Source organism: Pistacia vera, unplaced genomic scaffold, assembly GCF_008641045.1.
Source record: "Pistacia vera cultivar Batoury unplaced genomic scaffold, PisVer_v2 Contig1045, whole genome shotgun sequence".
Lineage (NCBI taxonomy): Eukaryota > Viridiplantae > Streptophyta > Magnoliopsida > Sapindales > Anacardiaceae > Pistacia > Pistacia vera.
The window spans coordinates 281440-304556 of NW_022195077.1; the positions used below are offsets into that span (position 1 = coordinate 281440).

Sequence of the window (23117 nt, forward strand, 5' to 3'; positions counted from 1 at the left end):
AATAAACAGTAAAACTCACTAAATATAAATATTACGAAAATATACATGTAGATGAGTATAAAATAATGAGTCCAATTTTCCTTTATATATACAAAACTATACATAATGTAAATAAATTTCTCAAGAAACTCGATAGTGTTGCCGACCCTTCTGCATCTTGACATTCCAAGCGACCACATCTCATCTACTACCTGCAAAAACATTGAAAACAACGGGGTGATCACTAATTGCTCTGTAAGTAAACCCGCTATGCTACCCTTCTATCTCTGTTGCTCATATTCTGAATTCTTTCCTTACATCACACTTCTTTCTTCTTCTCTGTTATTTTCTATTCTTTCTCTCTGTTCTTTCTCTATCCTTTTTATGTTCTATCTCTCTGTTCTTTCTCTATTATTTTTTTTGTTCTTTCTCTATTCTTGTTTCTCACTTACTAACATGTAAGCACAATTAGAGAAACTAATTCTGAATAATATGAATGTCATGATGCATAAATGCATAAAGAATGCAATTTCTTTTCTGTTTTTTGTTTCTCTTCTTTCTTTCTATTATGTTATTTCTTTCTGTGTTCTATTCTTTCTTTCTGTTCTATTCTTTCTTTCTTTATTCTTTCTTTCTTTCTATTCTTTTTCTTTTCCTTCTTTCTATGCTGATCGGACTCGATTGAGGCATGGATTCGGAACCCTGGCCATGTGAGTGGGTACAGTCCTCATCTACATGTACTTCTATCAGACTGTATAACTCTTCTTTCTAATTCTGAGGCTGCTCACTAAAGGCGGCGTGCATGTAGGTAAATTCTGCTGGTATAGTTCTCATTCACATACACTTCTAACGAACTGTACACTTACTTCTTTTTTATTCTGACGCCACTCACTGAAGGCGGAGTGTATGTGAGACTATTCTTCTCTGTCACTCACAGGTTCCCCATCACAACAACCTTCTCTTCTCTTATCTTTTTACAATTAATTCTTTTCTTTCTTTTTCTTTATTCTTTACTATTCTCCTCCACGTGTATGGGCATGAAACTATGCTCATTCTTTGCTATTCTTTCTAAATGCAAATGTGAGAATGTGAGAATGCATTATGGCATATAAAAATATCATTAGAGAACTAGTATTTTCCACTAACAACATTCCCATACTTGAAATCAATCATAGATTATTAGTCTACAAAATATTTTGAGGTAGTCATTCTGCACAGGTCATATTCAAGAAGGCATATCTCAAGTTATACCCATCGGATTGCTACAATCTTGGTCTCGTTTTGAAGCTTAGAGAAACCGCTACAACTTTTATGTTTAGGTCTCAACCCAGTTCAATTGGTAAGATGCCCAAAAATCACTTAGAAGGTCACAACTGTGATAGGGCCACTACAAGAAAACCGGCATTCTGCGTCTAGCAAAATTAGACACAGAAAGTCACATTTAGACGCTAAGCCATTTTTAGCGTCTAAATTTGGTTGTCGCTCCCTTAGTTGCAGTAGGCTGGTCGCAGATTCATAGTGCGTCTATATTGTGGTTTAGACGCAAAAAGTTTTTTTTTGCGACTAGCAAAATAGTCGGTAAATGCTGGTCAAAATAGTCCCCCAACTTAGACGCTAAAAGTTTAAGGGTAATTTGGTAAAATTGTATAGAGACTAATCAATTAGTTGCAAAATGTATGTTTTAGTGTCTAATAATTTGTCGCGAATCCCACACAAATTAGACGCCAAAGGTGTAAGGGTAATTTCATAAAAGGCTTTTGCAACTATTTTATTAGTCGACGAATGTATCTTTTTGTGACTAAAATTTAGTGGCTAATTGTAATACTTTTAGACGCTGAATGTAGAATCCAAACGGTTTTTGCGACTATTTTATTAGTGACCGAATGTATCTTTTGGTGACCAAAATTTAGTTGTTAATTATAGTCATTTTAGACGCTGAATGTGGAATCCAATAAATTTTCGTGACTATTTTATTAGTGGCCGAATGTATCTTTTAGTGACCGAAATTCAGTAGTTAATTATAGTCATTTTAGACGCTGAATGTGAAATCCAATAAGTTTTCGTGACTATTTTATTAGTGGACGTATGTATCTTTTGGTGACCAAAATTTAGTGGTTAATTCTAATCATTTTAGACGCTGAACAACTCAATTCTGGAAATAACTTTCACAAGTAAACAAAGAACTAAATCATAGAATATATAAGAAAATAACACTATAAAAGGCTTTCATATTTACTCAATTACATTAGCAGAGAACAATGGATTGAAATTTCTGAATTTCATAAGACACCTTATTAGTTACTATGTATCATCAAAATGTCAAGAATAATATACAATTGAACAGGATTTAATGGAATATAGATAAAAAGAAAAGGCTTATGCCATCTTACAACTTGCTCAGAAGCACCAATGTATTTGTTCAACAGCTCAGGCCCTTTCACCGATATAAATCGTAAAGAACAAGCAGCAGCAGCAGCAACACCAGCAATGTGAGTTTTGCCGCAACCAGGAGGACCATATAAGAGAACATTTGACCTTAAACGTAAAGGAGCTTTGGCAAAGATATTTGGAAACTTTGAAGGCAATTCAATGATCTGACAATTAAATATAGAATTAGCAACAGATATATGATACAAGTAGACAAATGGATTTTGTTTTTTCCTTTTTATAATCCAAAAACCCCTTGGCATGAGCACCAAGTTCAGAACCCAAACTATTTACAACAACCTTGACTTGTTAGAAAACCTAATAGATATAATATCTTCAATATGTGGTTCCAAGAGGATTTAAACCAGTGATATCTTATAGATAAAAAGTAGGACTATTGAACCAACCCTTGCGTCTAGCAAAACTTTTCAGAATAGTTGCTCATTCAACTTGGAAGCTAGAAGCATCTAGCTCTTGACATTTTGTATATTACACAGGACACACTAAAAAATTAACTCCAAAAACAGGAACTTTTATTAGTTAAACTATCAGATGTTAGAAGAGACTGAATGCACTGTTTATCATCAAAGATTTTTCAATGAGTATTCAACTTTGATGAACTGATTTTTCAAGCTAAAATTAAAGCTACAATGTGCACTCCAATAGGGTTCATCTTCAAAAGGTCCATAAGCTATCACCTCAAGGAAGCAATAAAATATCAAAATGTTCTGAGTTCAAAGGATTCTATTGGCCTTGCATTTCTAAGAAATCAGAAGTAAAGAAATAATACCTCTTTGATCGCATTCTGAATGTCATTAAGACCACCAACCCTCCAACCAAGCAACCACCTTCAGGAAAAGGTTTACTAATGTCTCGCAGACAACTGGAAGGAAATCACGCATAGCTTGAGTAAAGTCATCCCTAACTAATGTGGGATGAATGTTCTTTTCACACCAGAATCGGAAGGCAGAAAACGCCAACAGCAGCATGACAGCTCTATCAACCAATATTTCCTGAAACATTGTTATTCCTTTTCTTAAAAATGCAGTAAAAACAAAGGTCAAGAAATTCATTAAAGAAGAGGGCAACAGTAACATGTATCTCTTATCTTTAACCATGATAACAACTAATTTAAACAATCAGTGGTAACACCAAAGACAATTGCATCACTAAACAAAGTGACTATGGTAGAAAAATTATGTGTTGAAAATTAAAAAGGATTTTGAGTAGAACTTCTAAATAACATAGATAGGATTTTGAGTAGGTTTGCATCATTATCAAGAGAGTTGATCGGTATTGGTAAAAAGAGACATATCAAAATCCATTATTGATATATTTCAATCACCATTAAAAACAATTTAACAAGTTACCTGATTGGAGTTCCCATGTGTATACAAAGGTTCTTGAAAACATATTCAACATAGTTATAAATGTACTTTAGGGATTCACCTAGATCACCAAGGAGTCTATTCTATTCAAGACAAAAGTTTAGCATATAGTTTAAATTGTGCTATAGAAAAATTACCTTTTGAAGAACATAACCATCATGTACTGCGGCCACTATAGTTTATCCTCCACTACTGAAAAAGTTGTGATATGAAAAATAACATTCATCATGTTAAATAAATGTAGTTGTAAGAGGAAAAATAAAAGATGGCAAGTAGATGAAATACTGCAAAACTTAATATAGCATACCTGTGGTTGTATCATGTAAATGAAACTATTTTAAAAGCATTCAAAGTACAATGAATTCATGAATTTCGCAAACCAAATATTGGATACTGATTAGCAGAAGCAGCCCTATAAAGAAACTAATCTTTCTCCTATAAATAGTAAAATAATTTTAAACTTCCTAAAAGAATCATCAACATTTTAAAACAGCCGCTGAAACAGGTAAATAACAAAAGAAAAAAGTTTTTCTATCAGTTTGCAAGTATTGAGTGAGGTGGACATCAAAATAGTGAAATAGATAAGTAGGACATTCTTTTTAAATAGATATATACCCTATAACTAAAACCTGCCTAAATCAACTTTTCAATCCTTTTTTTTTTTCCCCCTCAAATCCAGGTATAGGATAAACGAGAATACTTGTAATCTACCAAAGAATGTAAGTACAAAAAAAAGCCTAACTGAAGGCTTGAAATCTAATTCCAAAGCAAGCCCCCAAACACAATCCTCAAAGAAACGAACACTACCATTATCTGAGTCACTTCAAATTATTGCCGTTTAAAAACTAAAATACAACATATAAGAAAAACTGAAAACTAATATTAATAGAGTAGCATAAGCTGCCAAGAAGGTAGCACTCTATCTATAATTTGGCTACATCTCTAATACATGAATCCTATATAGTGCCATCATAGACAACTTGTGAGCCATATAGTAACAATTTTTGGTAAACATGCAAGGATGTTGAAATAGTAGAAATTGCTTTTACATAAACCAGTAACAGAACTTTAGAGTGGCAGATCACCTTTCCCTCGTGTTGTAGTGTTTGAAGATGGTTTGGCAAGTAGCTTGGATGCTCTTTGGGATCACTAACAAACATTCCCTAAAACATTATAACAATTCAGCATCAGTGAATACCAAAATAATTGACAGGAATATAATGACACCCACAGACCACCAATCTGTTGTTTGTTCTGAAATAATTTTATAACACAAAAACTCCTTAACATTATTACAAGTAAGCATCACATGATGAAAAAAGCATCAGCTAATTAGATATATACTCAAAATGCGTAGTCAGTGCCACTATGTTTTTAAAATTGCAAGAAATTTCATTGTTCGCAATAATGTACTAGCTAAATTGAAAAACATTTTAACCCACGATTAAATCATGTGCAATAACACCCAATGAGGATTAAATCAATGTGCGAGTAACAGTGCAAGAATATTTCTTGGCATCCTTGGCCATTGAACGAAGAAAAGCTTCACAAGCCAGCATTCATTCCTATTTATATCTTCCTGAAAAAGAAGAAGTTGCAGATTAATAAAGGAGAAGTAAAAGATAAGAAGTATGGTAAAATCACCCGAAGAGTTTCCGCAAACACGTGATAGGCAAAAAGGAGCATGGCAAAAGGATTGTGTTTTAGTATATTATTATATAAGGACCGCAAATCACAAAATGGAAAAAGGCTATTAAAGAAGGAATTCATCAAACTAAAGTATAACAAATACATATTAAAAAATCATATCATCAAGACTCAACAGTCAAATAGTAAAAAAACAACATGATCGGGAAGGCACATCAAACAACCAAATGAAAGAATAAACAAGAGGAAAATCAGCAAATATGAAGATAATTCCAACCAAAAACACTACGGTATTGTTCCTAAAAAATGAAGAAAAAAGTATACCTTCTCTACAGTGTCTCAACCCAAACGCAGATAATCCTCCACAAATTACACCCCAAACCAGTCTTGTCGGGACAGTTAACTATGATAACAATGGAGTCACCTGGCTTCTCGGCTTGACTTATTAGTACAACATCTTCATACAATATCCCCATTTCTTGAACTCTGTTTTTTCACCTTCATAATAAGAAAAGAATAAAAACTTACTGCAAACCTAGATGGGTATCTTGGCTTTCTCTTTCTTTTGTGGCATTGATTCCTTCTTGTTGTTTAGTTAAATCACAAGTTGGAGATTCTGTTGAAAGAAAAGTGGCCAGAAACAAACATTTAAGTGAGAAAGAAAGTTAAGGGCAGAGAGAAGAGAAAAGGGTGGTGGAAATTGTCTAAGCGAAAATTTTGATGGGTGGGAAACTTTTGTCTAAAAAAAGTCAGGTTCTGCAGTTCGAAAATTCGGGCATCAGCGATTAAGATAGCGTGTCAGATCGAAGAGATGAAGATGCGTGGGGAAAAGATGAAGTCAGGTTCGGTAGTTTGGAAATTCGACAACAGTGAGGGCAAACATGCGTGGAGAAGAATGAATTTTGGGTTGTGCGTTTGAGAATTTGGGGAAAAAGCTAGGGCAAACATGTGTGGAGAAGAGATAAAATTGACAAAAATGCTTGCTATATATAGGTTAGGTTATTATGTAATAACTTAAAAAAGTAAGTTTCAATTAGTTATTTAATTTGAAATATAAGTCAATTTGTAACTAAAATTTAGTCAACAAAGAATTAGTGTTAGTTGCCCATAATTGAGGTCTGGCGGGAACAAATAATTTTGGGGGAATATATTTTTAAGTTAAATTAGCAACTAAATCAAATTTAGTTGTTGTATACTTTGGGGCCTTGTAATTACTGTCCGAATATGGGATATTTTGGTAATTTTTATTTTTACAAACTAATCATAATAGTTATTAATAAATCCCTAATTATTCACAACTAATTTAGCACTAAATTAGTAGTTGCAAAAAAAAATTTTTGTAACCAAAATTTGATCAAATTATCATATTTTGGAGGGAAAAATCACCCAAAAATTGCAACTAAATTATTAGTCACATAAAGCAACCGGTTTTGTAACTAACAAATAGTCGCAAAAATTAACTTCATAGCCAAATGTTGAACATGTGGGCCCCAAAATTTTAATCCTCTTTGCTCGACTAATGTCAATTTGTTGATAAATGTAGCCTTTTTGCAACTAATTCTGGTTAGTTGCTAAAAAATTGGTTGCAAAATGTCAATTTTCTTGTAGTGGCAACCATGGTAACATGTTTCTCTTAGGTTTTCATCAAACAAATTGCATGCATACTCAAACTCTATTTGGCTACACTTCTACTACTTTCTCAAGCCACCAATATTTGGAGCAAAACTCCATTAAATCAACACTAAACCTGGCCAGGAAACTACACTCCATAAAGTCTACTCAAACTCTTTCTAAATTCAACCAAACTTCCATCAATAACCATATAGGCAAAGTCTACATTCTCATGGCTGAATTTTAATTATCATCAAGTATAAATCTCATCAAAACTTCTCAAAAACATAAGTACATACATAAATGTACAAATCTCTACTAACTTACTCAAATCAAACTTAGGGTTGGATTTACTTACCTTGATCTTGGGTAGTTCCACACTAGAAACTCTCTCTTTGGGTAGATCTCCTCTTCTTCTTAAACCCTAAGCATATAACTATAAGAATTCAACACTTAAAAATTAATCTCACATCATATTGCAAGAACACTTACCTTTGGATTCTTAGGATTGAATATCTACCAACATCCAACAAAAAATCCTCTAAATTGCCTTGGAAATTTGATGAAAAAAATGAGAGAATTTGGAGATGAAAGTAACGTGTGAGGGAGTAGAGAATGATAGGGTCTTCAAGAATGAACTCAAAATATCTCATTTATTACTTCTATTTTCCCATTTTGCCCTTGTACTTTCTATGAAATTCCATCTATGTCCCTTAGTCAATTACAATAATGCCCTAATTTTTATTAACTTCTCCATGAAATTCTATCTCTTTTCACTCCCCACTTTTTCAACTAATTATGAGTGAAAAGACCATTTTACCCCTAATGAAATTTTAAGGCGTTTTCTTCATACTTGTTCAAGATAACTTTAACAAAATTCAACTAAGGGTATTAGAGAATACATAAAGCTACGTACCTCGATGTAAGCGTTACAAGTTAGGACTGCAATTCTGAAACCAATGGGCGTTCACTGCAAAAAAAGCTAAACACATGAGGGTTAGGATAAATTACTTATCTCTATGCTTGGTGATAATGATGTTTTCATGAGATATGTTTTTAATGAGTGCTTGTTCCTTTCTTATCACTATACTTTTAATGATGATATTGTTTGAGACAGGTTTGTGTTGATCATTTGAACAAGATTGTGCTTTGTTTATAAGTTTGACAAACGGGGAGATTGTAAGTATTTTTGTCAACTTATGAAGTTATGTGTACACATTCATTTATGATGTTCGCACATTTATTTAGTTAAGCACAATCATGTATGTAATTCACACATGTCATAACATTCTACATAAATATATGCACATTTTCTTAGTCTAAACGTATTGCAAAATACGTGAACACATTAGAGTCAGATGTGTGAACATTGGTCCAGTCGGACCCTTTAGTGCACATGTCGTTTCTTTGCATGATAGGATATTTTTCAGGTCTGAGATATGCATGAGTGGTCCAAATACAGGTGTTTGATTTTTTAAAAAGTGGTCCAAGAATGTTGTTGCGCCTTTTTCAGACGTGGTCCTTGTGGTCCAAATTTGTTGGAATGTTTCCTAAAATAGACTAACATGTGTAAGTTATTGTCGGTTGTGTGTGTGCTAAGGGTTTCTTGCCAAATGAGTATATATTATCTTTTTCATCCTTGCGTTTTTCGTTGAACCTAAATATTCCTTTATCTGTTCTCTGAAATTCCTTAGAGAGGTTATTCATTTTAGGTCAGGTTCCTTTAATGTTTTCGTGCTCAAAATACTTATCTTTGTTGTTGAGTGGTTGTTGGAACATGGTTCCATTGATGAAAGGTTGAAGGGAGTTCAAGCTGTGGAGCTGATGATCGACTTCGACATTGAAGCTTGGAACTCGAGCTGTCCAAGAGGGTTCTTAGATTCAAGCAAGCTGCGACAAGACATTAGATCAACCAGAGGGTGAAGTTAGAGTGTTGTGAAACAGAGAGTGTTTTACATTTGTGTACTTAATTTTAACTCTGTAACTGACTTGTAAGTATTTACTATAGAGGATTTGCTTCGTCTAGACTTAATTCCATAGATGTAGGCTGTTAACTGAACCATATAAATATGCTTGTGTGCTTTCTTTTCTACTTATGGTTTATATGATGATTAATGTTGAATGACCATACACACAAGCAACAATAAACTCAATCAACACATTCCGCAAATGTTTAATGAACTTGGTTAAAACATAAACTTTCAACAATCAAACCATTCCACAAATGTTTAATGAACTTGATTAAACAAACTTTCAATTACAAGCTAACGTAATGACTTCTATAAAGTCAAAGGGGCTAGTGATTTATTATCTAATCACTTACATATATATACCATTTTTTTCAAATACATATAGAAGTTTTCATATGATCAATATAATACAAAGAATGATGCAAATGTCTTATTCTCTAATCACTCTCAGAAAAAGTGCAAAGACACGTCTTCTTTGCTTGCGAGAAATGTCGGGTCGATATGTGGAATTAATCACGTCACGTAAGAGAGGATATTGCGAATATGTAAACAGGGAGAGAGGAACCGAAGCTGATGCAAACACTAAAGCAAGTATCCAATATTCCTTTTCTCCGAAAACACTAGATAAATGAAGGTTTTGGAGCTGGAGAATTCTAAGGAAAAACTGCTGTTATGATGGCACACACACTGAAAAATGTTACAAACGGGAATACTTTTTCATTGAACAAAAAACTGAATATAAAACATGGTTTGCACTGCAGTTACACCTACTCTGCAGCAGACTTACAATCAAAATTAAACAGCCATACTTTACTAACTACTACAAACACATCACATTACATTAACACCTAATCAATAGCAAAAAACAAGCTGAATTCACCTAAGATGTTTATCATAAAAATTTAAGAAATTCTGATGCAAAACAGAAGAGACAAATTCCAACAGAATTCCAGTTTTGCCGCCAGAACATGCAGCTCCAGTACTTCAAAAATATTGACCAACTTCATGAGCTTCCAGCATAATATCATTTGATCAACACTCCTCCTTGATATTCATGCTGGAAACTCCAAGTTTGAGTCTGAATTCTTCAAACTTTGACTTATTCAGTCCCTTGGTCATAATATCAGCAACTTGGTTCTCTCCCAAGCAATGGACTAAGCTGATTTCTTTTCTTTGCTCTGCCTCTCTTACAGCATGGTATTTAATTTTGATATGTTTAGTTCGACCATGGAGAATAGGATTCTTAGCAATTGAAACAGTTGACATGTTATCACAATAAATGGTGGTAGACTCATCTTGATTCAGCCTCAAGTCTGTCAGAATTTTTCTCAACCAGATTGCCTGGTTTGTAGCAGCTGCAGCAGAAATGTGTTCTGCCTCAGCAATAGATTAGGCTACTATCTCCTGTTTTTTGGAGAGCCAACTGAAGACACCATGGTTAACAAAGAAAACATATCCAGAAGTGCTTCTCATATCATCAACTGAGCCTGCCTAGTCACTGTCTGAATAGCCTATTAAACTGAATTTTTCTGACCTTCTGAACTAGATTCCTAACTCAGTAGTCCCCTTAATGTACCGTAGCACCCTCTTTGCAGCCTTATAATGCATCTCACTTGGCTTGCTCATGAATCTAGATAGGAGGCTGGTGGTGTACATCAAATCAGGCCTGGTTGCTGTCAAGTACAGCAAGCATCCTATCAAGCTTCTATAGACACCTTCATCCACCCTTTTGGCACCATCTTCCACCCTTTTGGCACCATCTTCCTTGCTCAGCTTCTGGCTAGGAATCAGTGGGATATCAACTGATTTACAATTGTCCATATTGAACTTAATTAGCACCTCATTTGCATACTTCTTTTGACACACAAATATACCCTTTAAGCTTTGGTATATTTCCATGCCAAGAAAGTAGCTCATTTCACCCAAATCAGTCATGTCAAATTCCATCTTCATTGCTCTTTTGAACTCTTCCAACTGAACAAGATTGCTTCCAGTCACCAGGAGGTCATCAACATAAAGAGAGACTATCATCACTTCTCCTCTTTATTCCTTACATAAAGGGTGTGCTCATTTGACTTCTAGCAAATCCTAGCTTGCACAAATATCATTAATTATGCTATACCGGGCTCTAGGGGCCTGTTTGAGACCATACAAGGCCTTTTTTAGTAGATAGACCTTCTCCTTCTTTCGCTTGACTTCATACCCCTTGGTTGCTCAATGTAGATTTCCTCATCAAGCAATCCATTTAAAAATGCGGACTTTACATCAATTTGGAAGATTTTCCAACTGAATTGTGCTGCCACTGCCATGAGAAGCCGAATGTGGTGTCATGTCTTGCCACAGGTGCAAAAGTTTCTAAAAAATCAACTCCAAATTGCTGTGCAAAGCCTTTAACACAAGTCTTACCTTGAGTTTTTCACTGATCCATCAGATCAGTTTCCTTTTAAATATCCATTTAACTTGTATTACTTTCTATCAGTGGCCTATCAACCAGCTCCCAAGTTTGATTTTTCTTAATCACATTCATCTCCTCCTGCATTGCAGCCTTCCAGGCTTGAGATTTTGCAGCTTCAACATAGCATGTAGGCTCCAATTCGCCACATTACACCTCTCATATATGTCATGCAAAGACCTGGTGCCCCGGACTGGCATTTCATCCACTTCTTCAGGATTCAATTCTGCATTCTGAATTTCTGGATCTGTGTCATGTTGGCTATTGATCCTTCTCTCAACTTGCCTCTTTTCCCAATTCCAAGTAGCTCCTTATCAACCTTGACATCCCTACTAATCACATCCTTTTGGAGCATGGATTGTAAATTCGGTAGGTTTAGACTGGCTGCTGTATCCAATCATGATGCCTACTTCAGCCTTCTCATCCAACTTATTCCTTTGTTTGCTGACAAACACGTAACACACACTTCCAAATACTTTCAAATGATCCACATTTGCTGTGACACCTACCAGGCTTCAAAGGAGTCTTGTTGTCAATGCTTTTGTTGGTAATCGATTAAGTAGAGTAGATCCCAATGTTGACAGCTTTTGCCCAGAAAATTTTTGGCAAATTTTTCTCAATCATTAGCACCTAGCCATTTCCATCACTGTCCTATTCTTTCTCTCACTCACTCCATTTTGCTGTGGAGTGTATGGACTGCTGAACGGATGCCAAATTCCAGCCCCTTTGCATGCTTCTTCAAACTCATTGGAAGTGTACTCACCACCATTGTCACTTCTCAATGACTTAAGTTCAAACCTGTTTGGTTTTCTACCTGCAATTTGAACCTTTTAAACACAGCAGCTACCTCACTTTTTTTATTCAAGAAATGCACCCATGTCATCCTAGAGTAATCATCTATGAAAAGGATGAAGTACCTTCTCCCCCTAGAGAAGTTTGCTGCATTGGACCCACACATCAGTGTGCACACTGGAGCTTTTCACTTGCTCTCCAAGCTTTATTTGTAGGAATGGAGGCCTGCTGAGTTCGCCAATTTGGCAGGTTTTGCACAATCCTTCCACCTTGGTCTATTTCGGGTAGGTTACGGACAGGCTTTTTGTGTTTAAGTTCCTTGAGGGCATGATAATGAAAGTGTCCAAATCTCCTATGCCATAACTCTGAATCTTATCCTAGCTGAGTAGTTTTGAAAAGCAACCTTTCCCCATCTATATGGAAAACTTTTTCCTTGCATTCTAACCTTCATCAATTCAGTCCCTCACTCTCTAAAAAACACAAGTGAGTCCTTGAAATGCAGAAATAATTTTTCTCTAACATTTGTCCTACACTAAGTAGGCTCAAACTGATTTTAGGCACAAACAAACTTAGCTAGGAGTTTAGTACCGTTTTTGGTTTGGACAGAAACATCCCCTTTGCCTTTCACCTCTAGTAGCTTACCATTTCCCACCTTCACCTTGGATTGGTAACCCTTATCTAGGCTCACAAAATTGCTGGCATTTGGGTCATATGGTTGGTGCAGCCGCTATCAATCAACCAGACTCAGGGCTGCTTACAACCATGATTCAGAGACCACAAACACTGCCTGAACTCTCTTCTTCTGCTGGGAGTGCTAGGAACTTTCCACAGCTTGAGCTTCCTGTCCTGCTGATTCCCTTTGTTCTTACACACTCTTTCATGTGCCCAAATTGTTTACAAGACCTGTATTGAATGCTAGGCCTGAACCAATATTTATTTTCAGAGTGGTTCTTTTTTCTGTAGTGAGGACAAGGAGCAAAAGTTCTTGCTGCCCCCCATTTTTCCTCCTTGATTACTCAGCTTTTCTTTCCCCTTCTTCTCTCCAGCGTACCTCCTGATTTCCCCTTGAAATCCCTTCTTTTTTTGACTTCAACATAGCTCCTCACTGAAATCTTCTTGCCTCAGCAGCCTCCTCTGTTCTTATGCTTGAAGGAATGCACAAGTTCAGCTAGGCTGATTTGGGACAGGTCTTTTGAGTCTTCAAGTGAGGAGATTTTTGCTTTAATCTTTCGGGTAAACTAACCAAAACCTTCTCCACAATCCGCTGATCAGTCACTACTCCACACCAAGTAGCTTAATCTTGTTTACAACATCATTATCTATCCACATACTCCTTGACATTTTCATTTCTTGCATTTTGAGCACTTCAAACTCTCTCCTCAAGTTTAGGATCTGCATGTTTCTGGTTTGGGTACTTCCCCAAACTCCTCTTGAGCTTGCCCCAAGCTTCTTTAGGAGTATCACAAGCCATTATCCTGGAGAAGACTTGGTCAGTTACTGCAGAATGGATGCAGGAGAGTGCTCTTGGAGCCTTTGCAACCTCCTCTTCATGAATCCTAATCTGATTCAGTGTTGGTTTACTCCAAGTTAAGGATTTGTCTCTCTTTCTCCACATATTCCATAATTGCCTAAGAATGGCCTCTCAAATAGGTCTTCATTTTGACAGCCCAAACATGGTACTGCTCACCATTGAAGATAGGTGGAGAAAGTGGTGCTGGATTTGTTGCCATGGAGGAGATCTTAAGGGAGTTGAGCTGTGTTTGAAGAGTTGAAGTTTTAGTCTGAAAAACTCACAGAGGCTCTGATACCAAATGAAGGTTTTGAAGCTGGAGAATTCTAAGGAAAAACTGTTGTTATGATGGCACACACATTGAAAAAGGTTACAACGGGAATACTTTTTCATTGAACAAAAAACTGAATATAAAACATGGTTTGCACTGCAGTTACACCTACTCTGTAGCAGACTTACAATCAAAATTAAACAGCCATACTTTACTAACTACTACAAACACATCACATTACATTAACACCTAATCAACAGCAAAAAACAAACTGAATTCACCTAAGATGTTTATCATAAAAAATTAAGAAATTCTGATGCAAAACAGAAGAGACAAATTCCAACAGAATTCCAGTTTTGCCGCCAGAACATGCAGCTCCAGTACTTCAAAAATATTGACCAACTTCATGAGCTTCCAGCATAATATCATTTGATCAACAATAAACAGTGGCACAAAATGTTACCATCAGTGACGTTAAAGAGGAACAACATAACAAGACCCCATATCAACTTGTTGGGTAGCGAATAAAAAAAATCATGTTCTGCGTAGCGTGCGGTGAGGACAGACAAGAACATTATGATGGCAGCCAAAGACCATGAAGGATGTCAGTCTGTGAAAGTTTGGCTGACCGTTATTGTTGTAATCACCCGGTACAGTGATTACTGCTGCAAATACTACAGTGGCAATGAGAGCTGCTGCTACTGAGCATGAGGTTGCTGCATCTTTCATCCATTTCTCACCTTCTTTAACGAGTCCCTTATGTTCCTCAGTAAACACCATTGCTGGAGTTTCTCCTTTATAATTTTTTTCCTCTTTGTAGTCGGGCGGTACAATTTTATCCACTTCTTGTATATGATAAATTTAATTAGAGATTTGGACATATATAATTAACTCAATAATCAAAATTTTTCAAAATGGGTAAGTTTTATTTATATGATTACCATACAAATATATGGAAAGAGTTCATTACAAAAGCACCCATGCAATGTTTAAACCAAAAGTACGAGTAATGTTATATTTACTCACGATCTTACTAACCGTCTTATTAACCGTTGTAAATATAAGCATAGTACGGATATCATGCGGATAGTACGGGTACTATGTTTTATATTTATACACGTTAATAAAATGGTTAGTAAGATCGTAAGTGAGCATAGTATTATTGCCAAAAGTATTCCTACCTTAAACCACTGTAACTCGCGCTGCATCTGCAAAGCTGTGCTAGGAATGAGATTAAGTTGATTTTTGGATGCCAATTTTCCAGCTAAATGCAAGATATTGTTCTTGTCAACGTCTTGAGACAACAAATGTTTTGCGACCACTCATTTCATATATGAGGTGGAATACCTTCTCTCGACGTTTCATGGCTGCCAAATGGAATATGTTATGATCCTTTTCAATTGTAAACCAGATTGCATCAGGATATGATTTTATTATCTCTTCAACGACTTCACAAATGCCCAACTCTGCCGCTAGAAGGAACGGTGGTTTCAGTAACTCGGAAGCCTTTGCATGGTCTATATCCTTTGCAATTTCCTTGCACAAAAGTTTGACAAGTTTAATCACTTTTTCATGCATCAACTGTCTTTCCTTTTTCCTTTGTATGACTAATCACTGCAAATTGAATATAGACACTGAACAGCTCAACAATCAGAACTATATAGCTGAGTAAAATAAATATTACAGGTCAGGAGAAAACATTTCATTAAAGACTAGCTAAACATGAATTCATTTTAAAGTTAAACAATCATGATAATGATTAATTTGGCAGAAAAATCATTTCTCGTTAAAGTTAGTGACAAATAACTTATAGATTTCTTTTAATTGAACGATTTGTAACTTATATCCACCTATAACAAAAGTCAGAGTAGTTTCTAATCTAATTGATAATATCGGTCAAAAATTAAACTGCACTATTCTAACGAATGAAGTCATTAGAATAGTATAAATTTCTAAAACTAGTTACTAGTGGTAAACTACTAAAGCGGAAAATTGTCTTTGTTTATACGAAAAACATATTGAAAATTAAACTTGACTTTATTGCGGAAAGTTAAGTTTCCATCAAAATTTGAAGGGTCTGCAGATATCTAAATTCAGTGTATAATATATCAAATTAAATCCTTGTCTATCTAGTTTCAAAAGCTTCAGACCGATATCAATTGAATTTTTATTGAGTAAGTTATGACTAATTTACTATTGACTATTTAGTAGAAAAATCATTTCTTGTTAAAGTTAGTTCCCCTGTTTTGGGACTCATTCTTTCATTCTATATAAACTACCTTTTATCCAAAAAAAAAAAAAAAAAGTAATAATAATAACCTTTAGATTTCTTTTAATTAAACGATTTGTAACTTCTATCCACCTATAACGAGAGCTAGAAAAGTTTATAATCTAATTGATGATACCAGTCCAAAAAATAAGTCGCACTATTCAACCGCTTAAAGTTATTAGAATAGTATAAATTTCTAAAACATATTGTACCGCTTAAAGTCATTAGAATAGTATAAAATAAATATCCTCACTTATAGTATACGACTCAAAGAATATTTTTTTATTTATACATGATGAGCTAATTGAAATTTCCTTCCCAACAACCAAAATATAAGAAAACAAATGAATAAACAACAGGATATTCATGAAATAATGGATGATGCAAGATTAAATAGTAATTATGTGAGAAATGTAAACTCACGCTTAGGAATGATAAAGTGGTGCCGAAACTTTAGCTTTCTTTGTCTTCCACTTGGAAATGCAGACGGCTTTCCAGCTATTGTATTCAAAAACTCACCACAAGAATCCTTGTTTTTATCTAAACTTCGTTCATGTTTCTGAAGCAAGTTTAACGCCAACTCTGAGCATAAAGATGGAAAGAAATTTAGGACTGTTCTTTTCAAGTTTAAACTTGAAGAAAATGGTTAAAAATATACATCAATACAATAAAATGAACTTAACTCACCATAAAATCCAGCAATTATAAGCTTGTTTATGAAAGAAAGACCAGATTTATCTTTAGAATGTGTTGCACCAAAAACATAATTCAAATAATTGTCGCTGAATTGCAACAAATAGTTAATCATCTTCTTTTGGCCATGTCGAGCAGCCTCAATCAAAGGTATCCTTTTTAAATTGTTTGGATCTTGGATTAAACATAGATATTTATCTCTCTTCATGATCATGTCGGTTGCTTCGAGATTGTTAACAATTGCAGCAATGGAAAGAACCGTATTGCCCTCTTTATTTTTCAGTGAAGTCAGTTGATGCATTGACATCTTATCCAACAGATACTTCACGATATGATTCGCCTTGCACGTCCCAAGGCCAACAGCAACATGAAGAGTTGTGTCTAACTTTACCGTGATCCTAGATTCTAACGCATCTTTATCCTCATCACAGCGTTCTTTTACATATTCTAGATTGCCTTTGAGTATAGCTTGATATAGTGGCAGGTATTTCTTGCAATTTCTCTGCCATAAAAACAAACAGAAAAATTTTCATACTAATTAATTGGAGTAGTAATTTTTTATTTACTTCTGAAAATTCATTTTATTTTTCCACTATACTTACTGATCATCCTATCTTGTTCTGGTGAGGTGATAATCTGTGATAAAGCAGAGGCGGTTATTAGTAGGCTGTAATGAAGCGAGATATTGTAGTTTGACAGCGCATACCTGAGGATTGCGTTGGTACTCTTTTTTAAAAGTGTCCCATACTTCTTTCGCCATCTTCTTAGATGAAATTTTTGGGAAAATATTATCATCCACTGCTTGCTGAAGGATGAAAAGTGCTGCTGCATCATTCTGCTGCTCATGATCATACTCAAAGAGAGGGGGAATGTTTTTTGGGTTTTCCCCATTAACAATGTTCCATAAGTTTTGGGACAAAAAATATGTTTTCATCTTAGTACTCCAAATATCATATTTTTCTCCGGTAAAAATCGGGATAGAGAGAGCAATTGAATTTGAATTTCCTTTGGCCATGACGAAGGACTTGAGGTTTAGTATGTTGAACACAATGCCGAGGGTGTATATATATATATAGTAAATTGTTAGAAAGTATGCGTGAAAGTGTGGAAAATTAATTTAAGTAATTACCCCAATGCAATTCAACTTTTCAAGTATTGTAGTAACTCTTACCAGTTTTGAGAAGACATCATTTTTCAAATTAACTTGAGGTTAGGTATAGCCGTATAGATGATATTTTCATTTGTAAAAGGACATTTTTTGGTTTTCAACTTTTAAGGAAATCCCTACCATTTTCCCCTCATTTTTTTTTTTCTTTTGCTTCTTTCTCCTCAGTCTTTCTTTTTCCTTCCTTTTCCCTCCTAGCAACGCTTATCTTCTCTCTTCCATCTTTTCTAAAATCATTCACCTTAACAACTCCTTTACCTTTGCAAAAAAACATGAGTCAAGAAATGAAAGGTATACGAATTTGGTCCTAATAACTCTCCCCATGTCCTAATAATAAACTTTGCTAACAATCACCAATATAATTCAACTTCAATAGCCCATTCAAAAGACAATTGCAAGTAATCACACTAGATTCCAAAGCCAACCTTGATAGTTTTTAATTTTAAGGGTTTAAATCATTTACCCCACCTAAAGTATCCAAAATTAACGTTAGGTCCAAAGTATGACATATTATACAACACCAACCCCTATTGTCAATTTTGGATGTTAAAACAAACCAGAGGCCAAGTTTGACGTATGAATTACTAAGTTTTTCTCAAGATCCTAAAAAATAGCAGTAATACTACACTCACAAACCCTTCTCCTAACTTTCCTCTCACAAACGACGTATCAGCTCGTAATTAGTTAGCTTGCAATAGGCCTCGCTTGCCCAACAATGGGTCCCGCCTGACTAATACAAACTGGCTAATTGCAAGTTGTCAGTCAACGTTATGAGAGAAAGTTGTGAGAAGTGTTTGTCAACCTATCTTTATTCAAAAAATAGTTGTCAAGCCAATTTGATTTGACAATAACCCGTGTTACCAATATTAAATTGTTAATTAAGAAATTGGAGCACCAACAAATTTTCATTGCCGAAAATGCCCTTGATATAACTTGTAATTTACAAATTAACTCTCTTGTGACTTTTGGAATAAAGGCTTGAATTGCAGATTCAATAATTAAACGGTTTACATATTATCCTAAATGACATACAAAACAAGCCTTATCAAGAGAATTAAACAGCCAATATATTACTTATGGGCATACTATACTAATACCTTAGTCTCACAAACTTTCTCTCACACTCCGATGTGAAAATTCGTAATTGGTTAGCTCGCAAATGGTCTTGCTTGCTCGTTATAGGTCTCGTATGCCCAATTGCGAGCTGATATGTCGGGTTGTGAGATAAATTTGTAAGATTGAGTTGTAAGTCAATCTTTATTGATTATTTATTCCTTGATAAAGTATGTGCTTGGAGTTATTGTAGATTATAAAAACACTTTAACTTTCAATATTACTAAAAAGTATTTGGTAAACTGATTTTGAAATGCTTATGACTGAAGTTGATTGTTTTAGAATCAATTTTAAAAGGTTTTCAAAAGTTACCTTCTGTAGCTTTTAAAATCAATTTTTTCTTAAGCTGATTTTAAATATGTAAATGTTATTCTACTCTTATATATGAATAACATATAAAATTTATTCATACTTATTAACTTTAGTAATAATAATTTAATAAAATTATTTTTATAAAACAATAAAACTAGGAATTGCAATTGTCGCGAGGACATCCACTAGCGACGGTTATCGGCGATTGTTGTAGGAAGTACGTCAATACTAGAAACGCTATCAGGTCCAAAGTTTGCACTAGTTGATCTATCTAACGCTAAAGGAATCATCAACAATCTTGCAGCGTTTGGCCACATGAGACTATTAGTGTAAGTGCCCTAAAGCCAATCCAATTGTAATAATTGACTCTTATAAAACATGTTGATGTTAATAAAAGACTTTTTAACTATATCATTTAGTTATATACATTTAGATATATGCCCGTAAAATGATTAAATCGTGACGAGTGTATCAAGTTTTTTACATCTTTCATATAGAACCTTATAATTACATAAGATGGTCATTCTAGAATTGTTCATCAGACACTAATATCTTAATAAGGATACAAATAATCCAGTAAGATTATCATAGTGTTGAATGACCTATCGAAAGATAATACAATCTACATGTTGAAGCGTTTTTGGTGACAACTTGGTACAATGCATGAGTGCTTGCATTTGGCAAGTTCTTGATAGACCCCCCAAAGATTCCATATAGAGATGGTAACCCTATTGTCTATGGATATATCTTCTAACGGATGGTGGTGCATGTGATCCTTTGATTTAAGTTACTAGAGTGTCATGTGTAAATATGGTGTAGTTTGACACTAGCCTAACGTATCCTATTTAGAGCTATCAGTACAGGGATGGTTGGCTAATTAGAAATACACTATACTAGGTGGTGTCGACATAAGATTCATCACTCTTATTATAGGAGAATTTATCTCGTTGAGTACTCTGGTAAATGACCATGATCGCAAAACTGTGGTTCAAGTAGATTCGTGAGAGTCCAATTGGCACTTAAAAAGAGCACACTCCAACATCTCAGATCCGACAAGAAAGTATCTAGTCTTCGGTAAGCAATTTGGTGTCAATACTAACCAGAGATTGAAAAATTGCCCAGGATACAATTGTCATTCCAAACAAAATGGCTCCAAAGAACTCAGGTACTTACCGGGGAAATGTCTTGCCAAGTTTGTCTAGTTAGAAGGGCACCTCTCTTTCCGTCCTTTGATCTCCAGTAAATTGTCTCCAAGGTATGATCAAGAGAAAACAGGGGGACTTGGCTAACAATATGGGGAATCTCTCCCAAAGCATTCCGACCTGACCCACTGGCCATCAACTAAAACATCACTCACCTTTGCACTACGCCCAAGTCTTGTTTCACAGATTGTCCTATAAGGCACAACTTTATCAAGCGGTCCTAAGGGCTGCCAAGCATCATGCCAAAGAGAGATGGTTGACCATTTCCAATGGTCACTCCTAATAACATCCCTAAGTCTAAGTCATTCACCAAGCTAGCATCCCACGACACCTTGATACTCCAAAACTACGACCTTTCAACCTATAGGTGTGGATCCATGTAACCTAGAGAGTCTCTCCCTACAACTACGCCAAGCTGAAAGCAAAATCATCAAAAGGTATTCCATAGTCTCGTGGGCTTAATTCCTAACCTTCCATCATCTTAGGCAAACAAACATCTCTCCAGGCTACCTTCACTTTACCCTTACTCAAGTCCCCACCCGCCCAAAGAAGTCTCTCATCTTCTCTCTCTCAGTGGCTGTGGTGACTAATTGAGGTAAGATAACATTGAAGCTCGATATACACTTGCATGGAGGCTAAAACAAAAGTACACGTTGAAAAACCCAGCATAGGAGAGAAACTATTTTTCCAAATTTTAATCCTTTTTTCAACGTTCTCAAGTAAAGGCAAACAATCATTATGTGTAATCTAGTCGTGATCAAGGAAACCCCATGATAACGAACTAGCAGCTGCCCTTCATCAAAACCCATGATGCTCTTGATAATGGCCCTATTCACCTCATCAACCTTACACATAAAGGTGGTACTCTTGGAGGGTTGCGGTGGAGACCTAAAAACTCCCCAAATTCAATAAGGAATCTTGCAAAATCTGAACCGATAGAGATCCCCATGATAGAATAAGAAAAAAAGGTCATCCCAAAGCATAAGTACTAATTGATTAGCCTCACATCTCAAGTGATATCTAAAACCATCACTCTCCCGTGTCCTCCTTCTAATAATTAGATAAAGTATTTGCATAACTAGGGTAAACAATACGGATGTGGGTCCCCCTGACAAGACCCCTCTCACCTTGGAAGAACCCATGAATCTCCTCCATTAATAACAACTGAAAAGACAGGCATGGTAATGCACTCCCAGATCCAGTAATCACCTTATGGGGAAACCAAATAAATTCAGCACTTGCAAGAGAATCCCCAATCTACACTATCTTCGCCTTTGATATCCACCTTAAGGCACAATGAGGGGTTCATGCATCCTTGTGATAGTTTCGAAAAATCTCTTGAGCAAGCAAAACATTATCATTGATCCTCCTACCTAACAAAGGCAGATTGAGTGGTATCAACTAACTCCCCCAGGCAGCCCCCACTCTATTAGCTAAAATTTTGCAGATACACTTGTAGATAACGTTGCAACAAGATATAGGACGAAAATCACTCACTTTTAGGGGCATTCCAACTTAGGCACACAGACAATGTAGTGGCATTGATCCCCTAATTAGAAGCTTACTGACTCCAAAGAATTCTATAACGGCCTTAAACATCTCTTCACCTACAATCCCCCGGGTTTCTTTAAAAAAATTTGATGTGAAATCGTCTGGCCCCAAAGCCTTATAATCCCCGACCCATACCAAAGATGACCCCCTTACCTCCTTAGTGCTAGTCTCACCATGTGGGCACAATGGGCCCAAAAACCTGTTTACAAACTAGCCTTCATTCCCTCATTCTAGTCACCCGGGGGTCATCATTACCAGTAAGATTTTCAAAGTAGAAACGAACTCCACACAGCTTCGAAGATAATTGTTTACATTATTACTCCTTAGCCAATGAGTTTAATCCCACTTTAGCTTGTTAGATTTAGAAGAAAAAGGGATCAGATTGTTTATTTTTAACAATCAAGACTAAAGTGTAATTGTGTAAACGTGTAGTTTTACTACAACCGTTTTACCAGATCTCTCTACTCCCTCTCTGCTCTTTCTCTTAAAACAATATAAAGTAAAGTTGTGTAACAGTAAGCTCGATAATTCAATTGTATACACTGATTTTTTTCATCCCAATTTGTCTAGAATTCTCTCTAAAATTCCATCATTACACTCATGAAGATACTTGTTAAATTATTTCTCATGAGCAATAATGTAAATAAAACATTACTTACATTAATACAGTGACTACAATAACTAATACTATATGCTTAAACAAGGAACAACTAAAAAAATACAATGAATCAAGGTTTATTGACACAAGAATCTTGGTTGACAGAT

General features: G+C 35.4%; 2 protein-coding genes across 2 annotated transcripts; both read right to left on the reverse strand.

Moving 5' to 3' along the window:
- Positions 1 to 10564: 10564 nt before the first annotated feature.
- LOC116127102 (uncharacterized mitochondrial protein AtMg00810-like) lies at positions 10565 to 11053 on the reverse strand. Its single transcript, XM_031412774.1, has one exon. It carries the CDS (start codon positions 11051 to 11053, stop codon positions 10565 to 10567), a length of 489 nt encoding a protein of 162 aa, XP_031268634.1.
- A 5663-nt stretch (positions 11054 to 16716) lies between these two features.
- LOC116127112 lies at positions 16717 to 18024 on the reverse strand. The gene is made up of 3 exons (XM_031412784.1): positions 17716 to 18024; positions 17004 to 17511; positions 16717 to 16898 (listed from the first exon to the last, which is right to left on the reverse strand). Exons 1-3 carry the CDS (start codon positions 18022 to 18024, stop codon positions 16717 to 16719), a joined length of 999 nt encoding a protein of 332 aa, XP_031268644.1.
- Positions 18025 to 23117: the final 5093 nt, after the last annotated feature.

What these genes read in the sequence shown, in the direction of transcription:
- LOC116127102 (XM_031412774.1), bottom strand. Translation starts at nt 11,053, where the DNA reads ATGATAGTCTCTCTTTATGTTGATGACCTCCTGGTGACTGGAAGCAAT.
- LOC116127112 (XM_031412784.1), bottom strand. Translation starts at nt 18,024, where the DNA reads ATGGCCAAAGGAAATTCAAATTCAATTGCTCTCTCTATCCCGATTTTT. An exon ending in AGTACCAACGCAATCCTCAG is followed by an intron (nt 17,512 to 17,715) that starts GTATGCGCTGTC and finishes TTTTTATGGCAG; the next exon opens with AGAAATTGCAAGAAATACCT. An exon ending in TATAATTGCTGGATTTTATG is followed by an intron (nt 16,899 to 17,003) that starts GTGAGTTAAGTT and finishes CTTTATGCTCAG; the next exon opens with AGTTGGCGTTAAACTTGCTT.